The sequence below is a fragment of the Siphateles boraxobius genome, unplaced genomic scaffold (genome assembly GCF_051911475.1).
Source record: "Siphateles boraxobius isolate OS27281-9 unplaced genomic scaffold, OSU_SipBor_1 26, whole genome shotgun sequence".
NCBI lineage: Eukaryota > Metazoa > Chordata > Actinopteri > Cypriniformes > Leuciscidae > Siphateles > Siphateles boraxobius.
In genome coordinates this window covers 23,282,685-23,296,675 of record NW_027508876.1, presented here as the reverse complement: position 1 = coordinate 23,296,675, position 13,991 = coordinate 23,282,685, and the positions used below count along the sequence as shown (strand labels likewise).

The window sequence follows — 13,991 nt, the reverse complement described above, 5'->3', positions numbered from 1 at the left end:
TCAATCACAGCTGTAAAAAAAACAAATTAGTGTATGTTGTGTACTTGTAATGCGTTACCCCCGACACTGAGTTCTCAATATTGTGTTATGATGATTGATTTAAACCAGTAATAAATTATTCTAAAGTCATTTGAAAGGCTGACGACAATTGTATTCTGGTTTTTGTGTATTTCTTTTGTGTATTCTGCTCCTCAAAGGAAAAATGCTACATAAAATTGTGTTACGCCTGAAATCGGGTCTCTTTGACTATAATCTGTCCTATAACAGGGAAATTTGGCTCAACTGCTACTCGAGTGTAGTGTGAAAACTGATATCTAATCAAAGTTTGAATGTTTTGCCCTTGTAGATCATTATTGTAGTTAGCTGTGGTGTGTATGATCTGGTAATACAAAGTGTAAAGGTTGTTGAAATGCGATGAGATTAAAAATTGAGATTCATTCCATTTGTGTTGGCAGTCTGAAAGCTGCTGTATCCTCAGTGTCCTCAATCTGATGGGATATGAGTCTGCTCGAAAAACCTGATTTATAATCATGTCTACCATGGTAATTTTTGACTGCACTGACCTCTCATTGGATTCACAATCCAACATGTACATGGAGCATTTACTGAATGCTTGTTGTGCATTTAATTGTGTAGCAGCCACAATGAAAGTTTACAGGCCCCAGAAAGTATTTGGATACCTCAATACAAACCCAAGAGACATTTATTTTAAAAATTCAATATTGTATATCAATATATTGATGCTAAGAACAGGTCGATTTTTGCCCGTCTAATTAATATTCATGAGCCTTTCTTCTGATTGACCTGTTGTTTTCTGAGTGACGCACGGCCAGGTCAACCACAGGTTACTAGGGTCATGTATTCTGTAGCCTGCTGTGGCTTGGTGATGTTCACAAGTAAGGTAAATAAAACACCTGTAATGATGGACATTGTTGAGGGATATGTTATCCGGCCTTATATATTCGAGCCGGACTCAGACCCCGAATCGGCAACGACAGGAGACAAACAACCACCTCCTCAAACGCGGATGTTTCAGAATGGTAAGCTAATTAATGGTTTTTTTTTTTAAATGTTTTAAAAAAAAACTGTGTTATTGTAAGAGTATTATAATTACCATTACATCAATGCTGCACGCATATTTAACGTTAACGCTAATTTAAACTGTCTGGAAACAAACTCAGACTTTTGAAATAACGTTACCCATGCAAATAAGTTACACAAAACGTTAGTTCCCTTTCGAGAATGGTCACTGCGTATTGCGTAGCTAATACGCAGTGGGGAAGCTCCTTTCCTCGAGAAATATTAGAGCCTATATTTTAAAACACAGTGCAGCTGTGCAGCGGACACAGTAGAGCGTCTATCTCGCCCATTGGCTGTGCTGTGGCAACTGCACATCCTATGGCGAAGCGACTGTGACGCGCGAACCAATCAGGTGACTTGGCGCCAGAGCATGTCAGAGCCCGCCAGAATGGGCTTGGCTTATGGCTATAAAAAGCCCCTATTTTTCAACATTTATCTCCTCAGCGACTTTTACATCTCTGCCTCCTCTGAAGCCTTCGCCGTGGAAACAAGCCATACAGCTAGAGCGACCCGTGCCTACAGCGGACAGCGCCTTCTCACTCACCTAAGAACAGAAGCCACCTCTCTTCTAGCGGCGAACATGCTATATCCTTTTCATTGCTACTGTGTAATCGCCGCTGCGACACTCAGTTCTAAAAGAGCAACTTTCACAAGCATTGTTCCAAAATAATGCCTCGCTCTTCATGCATCTTGTGCGGATCCCTTCAGTACGAGGCTGACGGCCACACGGAGTGCGCCACATGCCTGGGAGCCGCCGACACTGAAGCTGCACTCTCTGCCGCGGGCTGCTCTTACTGCGAGAGCCTGTCTATCTCTATGCTGCGGACACGGTTATCTCTTTTTCAAGATGGCGACACCGCTCCTCCTGCTCTTCCTTTCCCCGCAATACTTCAGCCGTGGAAGAAGAAGCGCCACAGCCAAAGGCAGCCCGAGCACATGGAAATAAGCGAGCCCATGCCGGCCACGTCCCCACGTGCCTTGTTTTCTCCATCACAGTCTTCTTCGCCGGTCCTGTTCACTCAGGCAGACCAGCGCCCCTCCCTTCGAGCGGTGGGTCTCGTCTCCTTTGGCAGATCGGACGAAGAGCACAACTGCAGCCTCTCCATTGCTGCGTCTGAAGACTGGCTCGGCTGACCCCGCCCTCTCACAGTCAGGTGATAGTGCTACTGCTGCCAGGACTAACTCAGATGCCAAGATGCTGCGCATCCTCACCAAGGCCGTTTCAGACCTTGGGCTCGAGTGAACCTCGCCCGAAGAGCCTCCTAGGAGTCGGCTGGATACAGGTTTCTGCCAGGGCGCCAGCAGGCCCCCCGGTCAAAAGTTGCGCTGCACGCGCCCCTACAAACAAACGCTGTTTTTACAGCGACCCAAGTAAAGCACAAAAAGAATATGTTTCAAACGCACAACACCCGGTTAACTGGTCCCCCTTCTCTAGGTGGCCCTCCCCCAGTTGTCCCTCTATCTCTGTCCAAGCCAGCCCCACGGAGAATATGTGCACAAAACACAAGACAAGGGTATTAGGTCCAGCTATGCTAGGCGGGCCAGCCCCATGTTTCATTCAAACCCTAGCCACAAGGGCCGAGGCCTGGCAAGCCATCCCCGAAGTGTCGAACTGGGTTTTGAACATTGTAAAGCAAGGCTACTCGCTCCAATTCGCTCGCAGACACCCGTGATTTCAGATGGTTATCGAGAATTCGGTGAACAGCGCTGTGGCTCACTTGCTTCGCACCGCAGTAAAAAATCTGCTAGCAAAAGGGGCCATAGAATTAGAGCCGATCGGGGTTTTAAAGTCGCTACTTCCTTGTACCAAAAAAGGACGGCGGCACCCGCCCCATTTTAGACCTGTGACATCTGAACAAAGCTCTCACGAGACGCCCATTCAGAATGATAACTACCAAACAAATCTTTGTGCAGATTCGCCCAGGGGATTGTTTTTTTACGATGGATCTGAAATACGCTTACTTTCATATTCAGATAACGCCCAATCACAGGCAATTCTTGAGATTTGCCTTCGATGGGCAGGTTTATCAGTACAAGGTCCTACCATTCGGTCTATGGCACCCCGTGCATTTACGAAGTGCATGGAAACAGCGCTTTCTCCCAACAGGGAGTGTGCGTGCTGAACTATCTCAACGACTGGCTCATTATGGCTCAGTCGAAGACCGAATTATTAACACACAGATCAGTGCTCCACTGCACAATATGTCAGTGGTGTCCTATATAAATCGCCAGGGCGGCCTCAGATCGGGCAACCTGTATGTCATGGCCAGAAATCTCCTCCTTTGGGCACAAGCCAACCTGCGCTCTATGAGAGCTGCTCATGTCCCGGGCATCCAAAGTTTGGGTGCGGACATGCTATGCTATGCTATGTCTCGAGACAACACTCCCCCAAGCGAGTGGTCTCTCAGCCAACAGACGATTCGTCTGATGGAGTGTATTCGGCAAGGCAGAGGTCGACCTCTTCGCCTCAGAAAGCAACACTCATTGCGCAATGTTCTTTTCGAAGAACAGGGATCTGCTTACGCAGGTGAACCGGATGATTTGGCACCCTCACCCAGACTTATGGGCCCTCCATGTGTGGCCCCTCAACGGGTATCCTGGGACCTCCCTGAACAACACTATGTATTTCATTTGCACACAAATGTTCGTCCACACCGGTGATTCTGCATTGACCTTGCCGAGGGTTAATCAAACATCTGTTCAACAAGGAGAAATATTAGCTAATATCCTGAGTGCTTACAACAAAAAACATTGGTGAATCAGTAGTATTTAATGAATCATGCAAGGTCATTTACTAAGGTTTGTGCTAGTCAATTTACTGATATTTGCACCAAAATTCAATGGCTAAAAAAAGCATGTCTTAAACCAGACTCTAATTTGCGCTGCTCTTGTTAGATTGCGTTGGTCATTATGGAAATGATCCGGCTGCATCTGTGTCGTCAGTAGATCATGTGCAGACCTTTCCACTTCCATCTAGGCATTTTTGGAATTGCACTCTCATGCTATTTTACCCTGTTTAGTAAAGCTGGCCCTATGTGTGTAGCTTATAATCCAAATACTTTTCGGTGTCACTGTGATTGTAGTCATTAAGCTTGACTCATATTGGTGAGTAGCCTAACTCAGGATCTGCTCTTTAGTCGTTACCTTTGTAAACATTCCAAAGAAATTCTGGGAAATCCTCATATCTGACAATCAATCACCCATAGAGGCCAGCGAGGCAAGGCTAGAGAGGAGATAAATCACCTGACACGTCTCAAGGTGGTGTCTTTCGTTCAGTCCCTTCTCTCTGTTGTTGAAGGTGACCTGGAGTTACTGAATCTGAAGGGTTCTTTTGAAGCTTTAGTACACATTTTGTGATCAGATATAATCTGTTCCACTTCACTGCTTCACCAATGTTTTTTGTTGTAAGCACTCAGGATATTAGCTAATATTTCTCCTTGTTGAACAGATGTTTGATTAACCCTCGGCAAGGTCAATGCAGAATCACCGGTGTGGACGAACATTTGTGTGCAAATGAAATATATAGTGTTGTTCAAACGTTTGCCTCAAGAATGCCTTAGATTCTGGAACTAAAATAAGGGTAGTGTGAATTGAAAGGTTGTAAATTGCTGCGTCAGTAGGCCTATGTTTCATTTATCTCATGATCAAAGGTTCAGGAACATGAAAACTCAGTGTCAGTGAAGACTTTTTGTTCATCAGCTCTTTAACAGAAACAGTCAAATGTTTCCATGACAACTGAGGGTCTCAGAATAATAAAAAATGTCACCACTCCTTTTGTTGAGTGTATAAAGCAAAGTTTTTCTTTCATCTTAGTCTGTCATGGTCTTCAGAAACAGATTTTTAAAGGGATAGTTCAAATAAAAATGAAAATTCTTTCATCATTTACTCGCCTTCTTATCATTCCAAACCAAGGTTATTATAGTTTTGCTTTTTTAAATTAGTTTTTATTTTAATATAGTTTTCAAATTTGCTTTAAATTTCAGTTTAGTTTTAGTTAGTTTTGTTAGTTTTAGTTTAGTTTTTATTTTGCAAACACATTTCTATTTAGTTTTTATTTTATTTAGTTTCAGTTTTAGTAATTATAGTTTAGCAGAGCAAACAGAACACTTCCAGTGTAGACCAAAGCGAGACGCTTAATTTCAGCAAAGTTTAATGTTTGCCCAGATTACAGTTAACTCTTGAGAAGACATCATAATAATAAAAATAAAATAATGGTTTGAGATAGGGATGCACCGAAACCACTTTTTAAGGGTCGAGTACGAGTACCGATATTTTTTTCCTGGTACTCGCCGATACCGATACCGATGCCTGTTGTACTGGTGGGTTTTCTCGTTTTATGTGGCAATTTTCTAAGAACAACACAATGAGACTAATGAACAAATCAGCATCTTTATTTTCAACAACTTAAATAAAAGGGCAAAACCAAGGACATAATGAATGTAATTTTTACCTGCCTGTCACAAAGTTGTCAAAGTTCTAAAGAAATCACAGACAACAAGACAATCAAATTTATCATAAAGTGCCAAATAAATCACAGAACAAATGTTTAACATAACACTGAGTAACAATGTAATCACAGCCGAAAGTGTAAAGTGAAATATTAGAGTGTACTATTAAATCTAGCAACACTATAACTGCAGGAAGAGTGCTCATAAGAATTAAGAAATATAAGCTAAGGATATACGTGAGGTATCGGTCTTTGGTATCGGGGTATTTTTACGAGTACGAGTACAAGTACATGAGCTTGGTATCGGGCCCGATACCGATACTGGTATCGGTATCGGTGCATCCCTAGTTTGAGATTGAACAAAGCACCAAATAAATGGAACTTAAAAATATACAAGAAAAAAATATGAAAAATTCAGACAAACTAAATCATATTAAAGATGAAATCTCGTTAAACGTGCCTAGTTTACTTTTTTTCAGCTGTAAATGTGGCAGAGTGACCACTGGTACATAAAAAAAAAAAAAAAAACAGCTCAATTCATCTGACTACAACCAACACAACCTGCTGTGAAGCCAGTGTGATTAAATAATGAAGTATCTATGCAGTGTGTGAGTGTGTATATGTTTTTCTATCCTGGTGGGGACTTAAACCTGAATACACACATGGGGACTTGTGTCACTGTGGAGACCCACATTGAGGTACACAGGCTATAAATCATACACAATTAGTTTTTTTGTAAATGTAAAAATGCAGAAAGTTGTGTGATGGGTAGGTTTAGGGGTCAGGTTAGTGTAAGAAGACAGAATCGTTTGTGCAGTATAAAAACCATTACATCTATGAAGAGTCCCCACAAAGATAGTGCACCAGAGTGTGTGTGTGTGTGTGTGTGCGTGTGTGTGTCCTGGTATTCCATACATTGCGGGGAAATGTCTCCACGTGGATATTATTAGCAGTAAATGTTTTATAAAAACAAAGATAATAACAGCACCTTTCAGCCTGGCAACCTCCATGCAAACATGACATCTCAAACATAGGAGCCTAGAACATTAAAGGTTTTTTGTGCTTGACGAACTTGTTTTGCTGTCGCACCCGCGTCTCGCAAATGAAACGGCATTCTAAAAATACTGCGCTCAAGTTAAAAGAAGTCCAACTTGCCTCTTATTACCTTGTGTTATTTCCCATTCCACTGCAACAGATGCATCCTTTATGAACAGCGCTTAGCACTAGCCATGTGTTCTACGTTACGGTCCTTCATTGAGCGCGTCACAGCAGGACAGCGGTTAATCGCCTCAGAAACTTCACGCGTATGAAGCGCAATATCAGCCACAGGTCAGATTTTCCGCCAAAGTAAAGAGCTTAATAACGAAAACTATTATTTATTTTTTGCTAATTATTACTATTTTATTTCAGTTAGTTTTTCAGTAACTGTTGTTAGTTTCGTTTAGTTTTAGTTTTTCATTTATTATGAATGTTTAATTTTATTTCAGTTTACGAAAATGTTTTTTGACCAATAGTTTTAGTCTTAAGTTTCAGTTTTCGTTTACGAAAATAACCTTGTTCACTGTCAAGTCGTTCTTGTTTTGTGTGTGTGGAAAGCAAAGCAAGACATTTTGGTAACATTTTATTTTGATGGTAGGCCTACACTTTAGACATTCTTCTAACTACCCTAACCCTAACTTTGCAAAGAAGTCAACTTATTCTACTAACCCGATCCCAGTGATTTGAACTCAAGAACCAGATCAGCCTGATTCATGAATGAATAATTTAGACCAGTGCTGTGAAATGACTTAATGATTCATTGAAAAGATCTGACTCAAAAGAACGATTCATTCATGCTACTTTTTCTCTTGAACATACAAAGGAAAACTAGTGCGGATCTCAAGGTTGTCTGTGAAAAACAACTTCTGTTTTAGTTTTTTTCCTCGTACAGAGCTATCGTACGATTTCAGATGCATCCAAATCAAATATTTCCCTAATATATGGTATGGAAAAAACAGTATGCCAAAAAAGTAGTAGTTCCAAATACATACAGTAGGTGAAAAGTCCCTGGATGATCTGTAGGCTACTACTTCCGCCGAGATTCTGAAGTGTGCATTCGATGGAAACTTTACCATCCCATGAGGCCACAGGGAAGTATATATTAATGGCAGTGAAGCAACACAACTGACAGTAACAACATGGCAGATGTAATTTTATTCATACTACCCATATTTAAACTATATAGAACATACTTTTTTAACGGTATACTCAAAGTATATTCATACTTTTTCAAAGTAAATTCAAATGTACTCAGACAGTACGCGATATCGGGTACAGCGTTGGAATATAAATGGTGTTTTTTGCTTGACAGCACCGATCCTCATTTGCTTTCATTATACTGACAATAGGGTGTACTTCAGAAATTCACTTTTTGTGTTTCACAAAAGAAATAAAAAAACGTTTAATTAGCTTTTTTATTTTCAGTTTTATAGTTATTCGGTATTTTTTGCCATTTGTATTACATTTTGTTAAAATATATTTCTAAATTGTTTTAATTTTGCTTTTATTTCAGTTTGTAATTTTAGTACTTCAACTTATTTCAGTTAGCTGCGAAGTTTTTCATCTACTATACTATTTATATTATTAGTTTTTATTTATTTATTTCATATTTATTTAATAGTTTTCGGTAATGATAACAACACTGCATGAGTGCGAGTAAATGGTGACAGAATGTTCATTTTGAGTGAACTGTCCCTTAACTTTGCAGTCGTTCCCTACAAATCCCACTTTGTTGTATTCTGAGAGCAAGGGGGGGGTAGTTATGTAGTGTGTTTAGGTATACAGTACTGTGAGGTATTTATGCCACTGTGTGAGCCTCTATGATTTAACAAAAGCCTCTTGACAAAACAAGGCCATCTGTTCTTTTGGCTGTCTAAACAGTTTTCCGTGGCTTTGTCTGGCTCTTTTTGCTGTGTGAAATTCCCATGTGAATGAACGGTGGAAACATCAAGGACTCACAATGTATCTGAATGTTGTGACGTCTCTACATTTAGTATCTCAATGTCTGTCTGTCCTTCAAACATTCCCTCAATGGTCAGCATGCATGACGTCACAGTTATGACTTTAAAAATGCTTAATCTGTAAGAATGTCATTAGTTGTGACTATCCTCGAATGCATAAAACCAACATTTATGTCATTGTTCTGTGATTTAAAATCTTACAGGTAAAGATATCTCTTAAGGCTCAACAGTGTATTGTTTCATCCATAAAACTGTGCATATGACTTGTTTTATGGACATATTTTCTTCAGGAAATGTAAAATCCCATGCATCTAACACAGAACTTTCTGAGAATTTTAGCTTTTAAAATTAACTTTCAGAAATAACTGAATGGGAACTTTAGCAAAACGAAAATATTTTAGAACATATTTTAGTTAGCTGGGAATCTACATTGACTGGATTATGCTGTCATAATATTGTGTGTGATTGTATTTTCATGTACTCTCAAGGGGGAGCCTAGCTGCCGTTCAGCCAGCCCGACCAAAACCTTCTTCAGTCGGGGTCCTTTTAGCCGTCCATCTAGCCCTATGTCTGCTCCAGCCCGGTCCAGAAACAGCCCTGGATCTCCCAAATCCATCTTCCCCTACTCCTCCAACAACGACTCCTCGCCCAAGTGTTCACGTCGCCGCAGCTTCACCGGAATGTTCCGTTCGTCCTCTAAAGAGTCCACAAATCCTTCTACGTCTCCTGTCAGCATCAAACTCTTCTCTCGGGCCAGGAAAGGTAAGACACTATCGTCCGTCTTTCAAACAGCTGCCAGAATGCTTAAAATCTGAAAAATGCAACATTTAAAGGTGCAATGTGTAAAAAATTTGAGCATCTATTAACAGAAATGCAATATGACATCCATAACTATGTTTTCAGTGGTGTATAAAGAACTTACTTAATAAACCGTAATGTTTTTATTACCTTAGAATGAGACATTTATATCTACATAACCGCGGGATTCCCCTTCTATGAAGGTCGACATATTGTGACGTCATGTTTCTACCGTAGCCGACAGCGAACAAACAGCGTTACAGAGCACGTTTCGTCACAACCTTGAAAGAGAAGCAGCAGAAAGCTAGAAGCTAGCCATAAACACCGTGAGTAGTGACTTTTCCCTTGTCAGTGGTGTAAAATATGTAGTTGGATTGTTTCATGTAACTTAGTTCTTCTCCCTCACTGTGTTATGGCTTTGCTATGTGGGGATAAATGTGCTGCACGTTCGTGAGACAGCTGATTAGTACTCTTGTCATTGACCGTAAAACAGTAACTTTACAGGAATCACCAACCCGTCGATCTTGGAAGCATTTTAAGTCGATCGCGAAGAGTTTTCAAAATCAGAGAAAAAAAGCCTATTGTGTGTAGTAAATGGTGTCTAGGGGATGCGGAGGCGCGTGCGCTGTACAATCATGCCATTTTTGCCGCGCGCACCTTTGAGCTCATGCGGACGCGTCGAGTTTAAACAAGGCTTTACGCTTTAACCAGCTCAGCCACAGTAACAGCTCATATTGAGCCAGCTAAACTTTTACTTTCCTGTTAGAAACAATATATAGTTGCATAGTTTCATGTGGTTCTTCTCACTCGCTGTATTATGGGTTTGCTATGTGGGGGGAAATGTGCTGGTTACGTTTGTGAGACAATCAGCTGATTACTATTATTATATTATATATTAAGACCCTTGATCCTCACCTGACTATGGCTTTGTAAACTTTATCCATCATGTGGTTTATAATGGACTGTGGTAAAAACAGTCCTAATAAACAGAAACAGTGACAATGTTACACACTCTTGGCTTACTCTGGCTATTCTCTGCTGTCTCAGACGACGATATGTTTGTCCAGTTTCAGGCACCGTAGCTTCTTCGAAAGGGAGGGGTGAGCAGTGGGCTGAGCCCTTAGTGCAACTCGCAACCGAACCGCTAGATGTCGCTAAAAATCACACACTGCACCTTTAAAGTGGTCATATGATGACAAATTACATTTTCCTTTCCTTTTGGAAATATACTTTTGTTGTAACATGTAAACATAGTCTGACTTTTGTACCTTAAAAATCCCTAGTCCACCAAGACCATTTATAGAAATATTGAACGCACACTAACGTTCAAAAATAATTTTTTGAAAGAAATGTATATTTTTATTCAGCAAGAGTGCATTAAATTGATAAAGAAAGTCTGTTAAGACTTTCAAATTGTTACAAAAGATTTCTATTTCAAACAAATGCTGTTATTCATTTTCAAAATATTAAGCAGCACAACTGTTTTCAACACTGATAATAATACTAAATTTTTCTTGAGCAGCAAATCATCATATTTGCATGATTTCTGAACGATCATGTTACATTGAAGAAAGTAATTATGATGTAAGTATAATTCAGCTGTTATCACAGGAATAAATTAAACTTTTAAACAGATTAAATAGAAAACAGTTATTTTAAATTGTAATATTTTTTTTGTATTTTTAATCAAATAAATTCAGCCTTGGTGAGCATAAGAGACTTCTTTCAAAACCATTAAATAAATTTACCAACTGTGGAACAGTAGTGTACGTAATACGTATATACACAATTAAGCTTGTGTATGCCAAGTGTTTTTTAATATATGTTTTAATGCAAGAAACTTGTACTACTTTGAGATTTTTAATCTAAAGTATGTTTTATATGTAGTGCTCTACAATTATATGATTGGTACTGGTTTGTTGAGTTGGCGGTCTTCCATAAATTTAGTCAGTATGAGAGTTTGTGATGTTAATTCTGACTTAATGAGCTGACTTAACTCACACTTAACCCTTAATTTGATAATGGAGTTAACATTCATCCAGACTAAAAGATTGTTTACTTTTATTATACCAGTATCCAGATACAGTACCAGCATAAAAGATCAAAATGTATATTTGCATTGGTGAGATGAGATGGTATGAATGCCATTATCACATCAGTGTGTGGTGTGAGTCAGCATTTAGTGAAACCTTTCACTGGGTCTGGCTCAGCCCGGGGTGTGTAATGTTGTGGATAATTGTGCTGTGTGCTGATTTAATGGAGGCATGTGGGTGTTTCTTAATGCATAAGACCCTGATAATGAATTCAGCTTTCAAATATGTTATCCAAGTGAGTCTGATTTAAAAATCAGAAACAAGAGTGTTTTTTTTTTTGTAGTTTATACTATTTTAAGAGCTTAGTCAGTTTATGTATAATTTTACATATAAACTATTTAAAGTTACCCAAGATTTATGTCTTAATATTTTTTAGTCGTTTTTTGGGGTATTGTATTATTATATATACTCTTATGATATTAACGTTACTGTCCTTGATATTCTGTAGGTTTGTGGTCAGAGCTCTAGATTAAATTATGTGTTACTCAAATGCATGAGTGTTATCCTTGGTGACTAATGACTTTGTGTTTTCTGGGCTCCTGACAATGTTTATTTTGTTGGTTGCGGTTACATTGTCATCAAGAGTAGAAGATGTTGAAGTGGAGATCATTTAAAATATCCATGTGACGTGACATTTCAAATGACTGTTATTTAAAAGCACACAAAAACATTGTTGACACGTTGTACTTTGCTGTTGTCTGTGAGTAGTCAGTTTAAGAAGGAAAAGATTATTCAGCCGAAATGTACTTCGTTCCCACGAACTGAAAGTGTAATCAATAATTATAAAATTAAAGCTTGTCTTGGAATAAGTATGAGAATGGAGTGAGCTATAATTAGATGATTTAGAGTGATTAAGTGTTTGCCTAAGTTTGAATCTGTAGAACTGGCTGTAGTAAAGTAGTGAAAGTAGGTTAGGTCATGGGTCTTATATTTACAAATAATAAAGCAATTTTTATATTATAAACAAGAAAAATATATATATAAATATGTTTTTTTTAGAAATTTATAAATATATATATTTATATTAAGAAATATATACATGTATATTTTGTTTATATAATACATTTATTTTAAATTGTTTAATTAAAATAAAAAAATAAATATCAGGTCACTATTTCATGTGTGTGTATATATATGTGTATATTTACAGTATGTATATATATATATATGTGATTATATATATAAGATTATGATTATATATATATAATCATTTAAACTAATAAACATTTATAAATATATATAATTTATAAATAAATAAATTTTATTTCTGTTCATATTATAAAAATTCTTTATTTTAATTTGTTCAATTAAAATAAAAAAATTTATATAACAGGTCACTATTTTGTGCAGTTGTACTGTAACAAGTGATTTCAGATTGTAAAAAAGTTCAGATTGTAAATGAATGTTGTGGAAACAAAATGCAGTGTAAATGTGTATTTTTGCAGTGTGTGTGGTGGGCGTGTATGTGTGTAGGTGAACCACACACAGGACAATACACACACAGTTGGGAATATTTTTCTTCATACACATACACACTTATATAACAGCACTACCATGCTTCTGTGGCGAGCGATTTGGCTGGCAGACTTTCATGTCTGCCGAAAACAACCGTATTGATTTATTATTCAATACTGGAGTTGAAGCAAAGCTGGATTCCTCTGTCTGATTGCAAGACAGAGTTGGTCAGATTAAAATGCATCAAAGGAGAGTATTTAAACATTATGCACTCGAGAGAGAAAAGTAAGATGTGTTTCTGGACTACATTTTTCATTACTTGATTATATTGATCTGTATAATGAGGTTATTATCTGCTAAGTGCATCTGGTGCACACGCACGGACACACACACGCACGCGCGCGCACGCACGCACGCACGCACACACACACTTTCAGCATTGATACAATCCTGGTTATATCAGGGCTATTTGTCTCTTTGAACCGGTGTGTTTTTAGCTGAGATGTGTTTGTGCCAGTGACCCTGAGCATAATGAACACTGATGGACAGAAGCTTCAGATCAAGCAGTGTCTGTCATTCAGGAAATGACATTCTTGCCAGAGAAATTCTAAATCCTTATATATCCGGGAATTGGGCTGCACCCAGACAGTGACATCAATGCAGAAAGCACATAATTCAATCTCGGTTGCTTTCATTATATTAGCTGAAATTAATCCTTGACTCTAAGACGTTCTCAGAGCTCCTTAGCACAGCCAGCTGGAGATGAGGATGGCCGTATGTCTCTAATATGATAACAATTCAGTTTTTGCCTCAATAATACCGTGATTAGGAAGGAATGATGCTGCGTCATCCTCTATACACTGATGCTTGTATGTGCCACAATCTGATTGTTTGGTTTTATCGCCACCTACTGGACAAAATTTAAATGTTGCATTCTTGTCTGTAGTCATGATTATATTATATTATATTTTATATTATATTATAAATTTATGCAAAAGTTTTGGTCAGTAAGATGTTTTGAAAGTCTGATAGTCTCTTATGCTTACCAAGTCTGTAAACAGAAATATTGTGAAATATTATTGCAATTTACAATAACTATTTTCTACTTTAATATATTTT

At 38.4% G+C, this 13,991-nt stretch overlaps 1 protein-coding gene across 4 annotated transcripts in view; it reads left to right on the top strand.

Annotated features, from left to right (window-relative positions):
* Window positions 1-13,991, top strand: part of prkag2a (protein kinase, AMP-activated, gamma 2 non-catalytic subunit a) — an 85,238-nt gene that overhangs the window by 9,757 nt on the left and 61,490 nt on the right. For all 4 annotated transcript variants that reach the window (XR_013207321.1, XM_077245030.1, XM_077245032.1 and 1 more), the window contains exon 3: window positions 9,015-9,288. Coding sequence is in view for 3 of the 4 variants with exons in the window: in XM_077245030.1 (XP_077101145.1) it covers window positions 9,015-9,288 (274 nt within the window). In the remaining variant the exon portion in view is untranslated. The remainder of the gene's footprint in view (window positions 1-9,014; window positions 9,289-13,991) is intronic.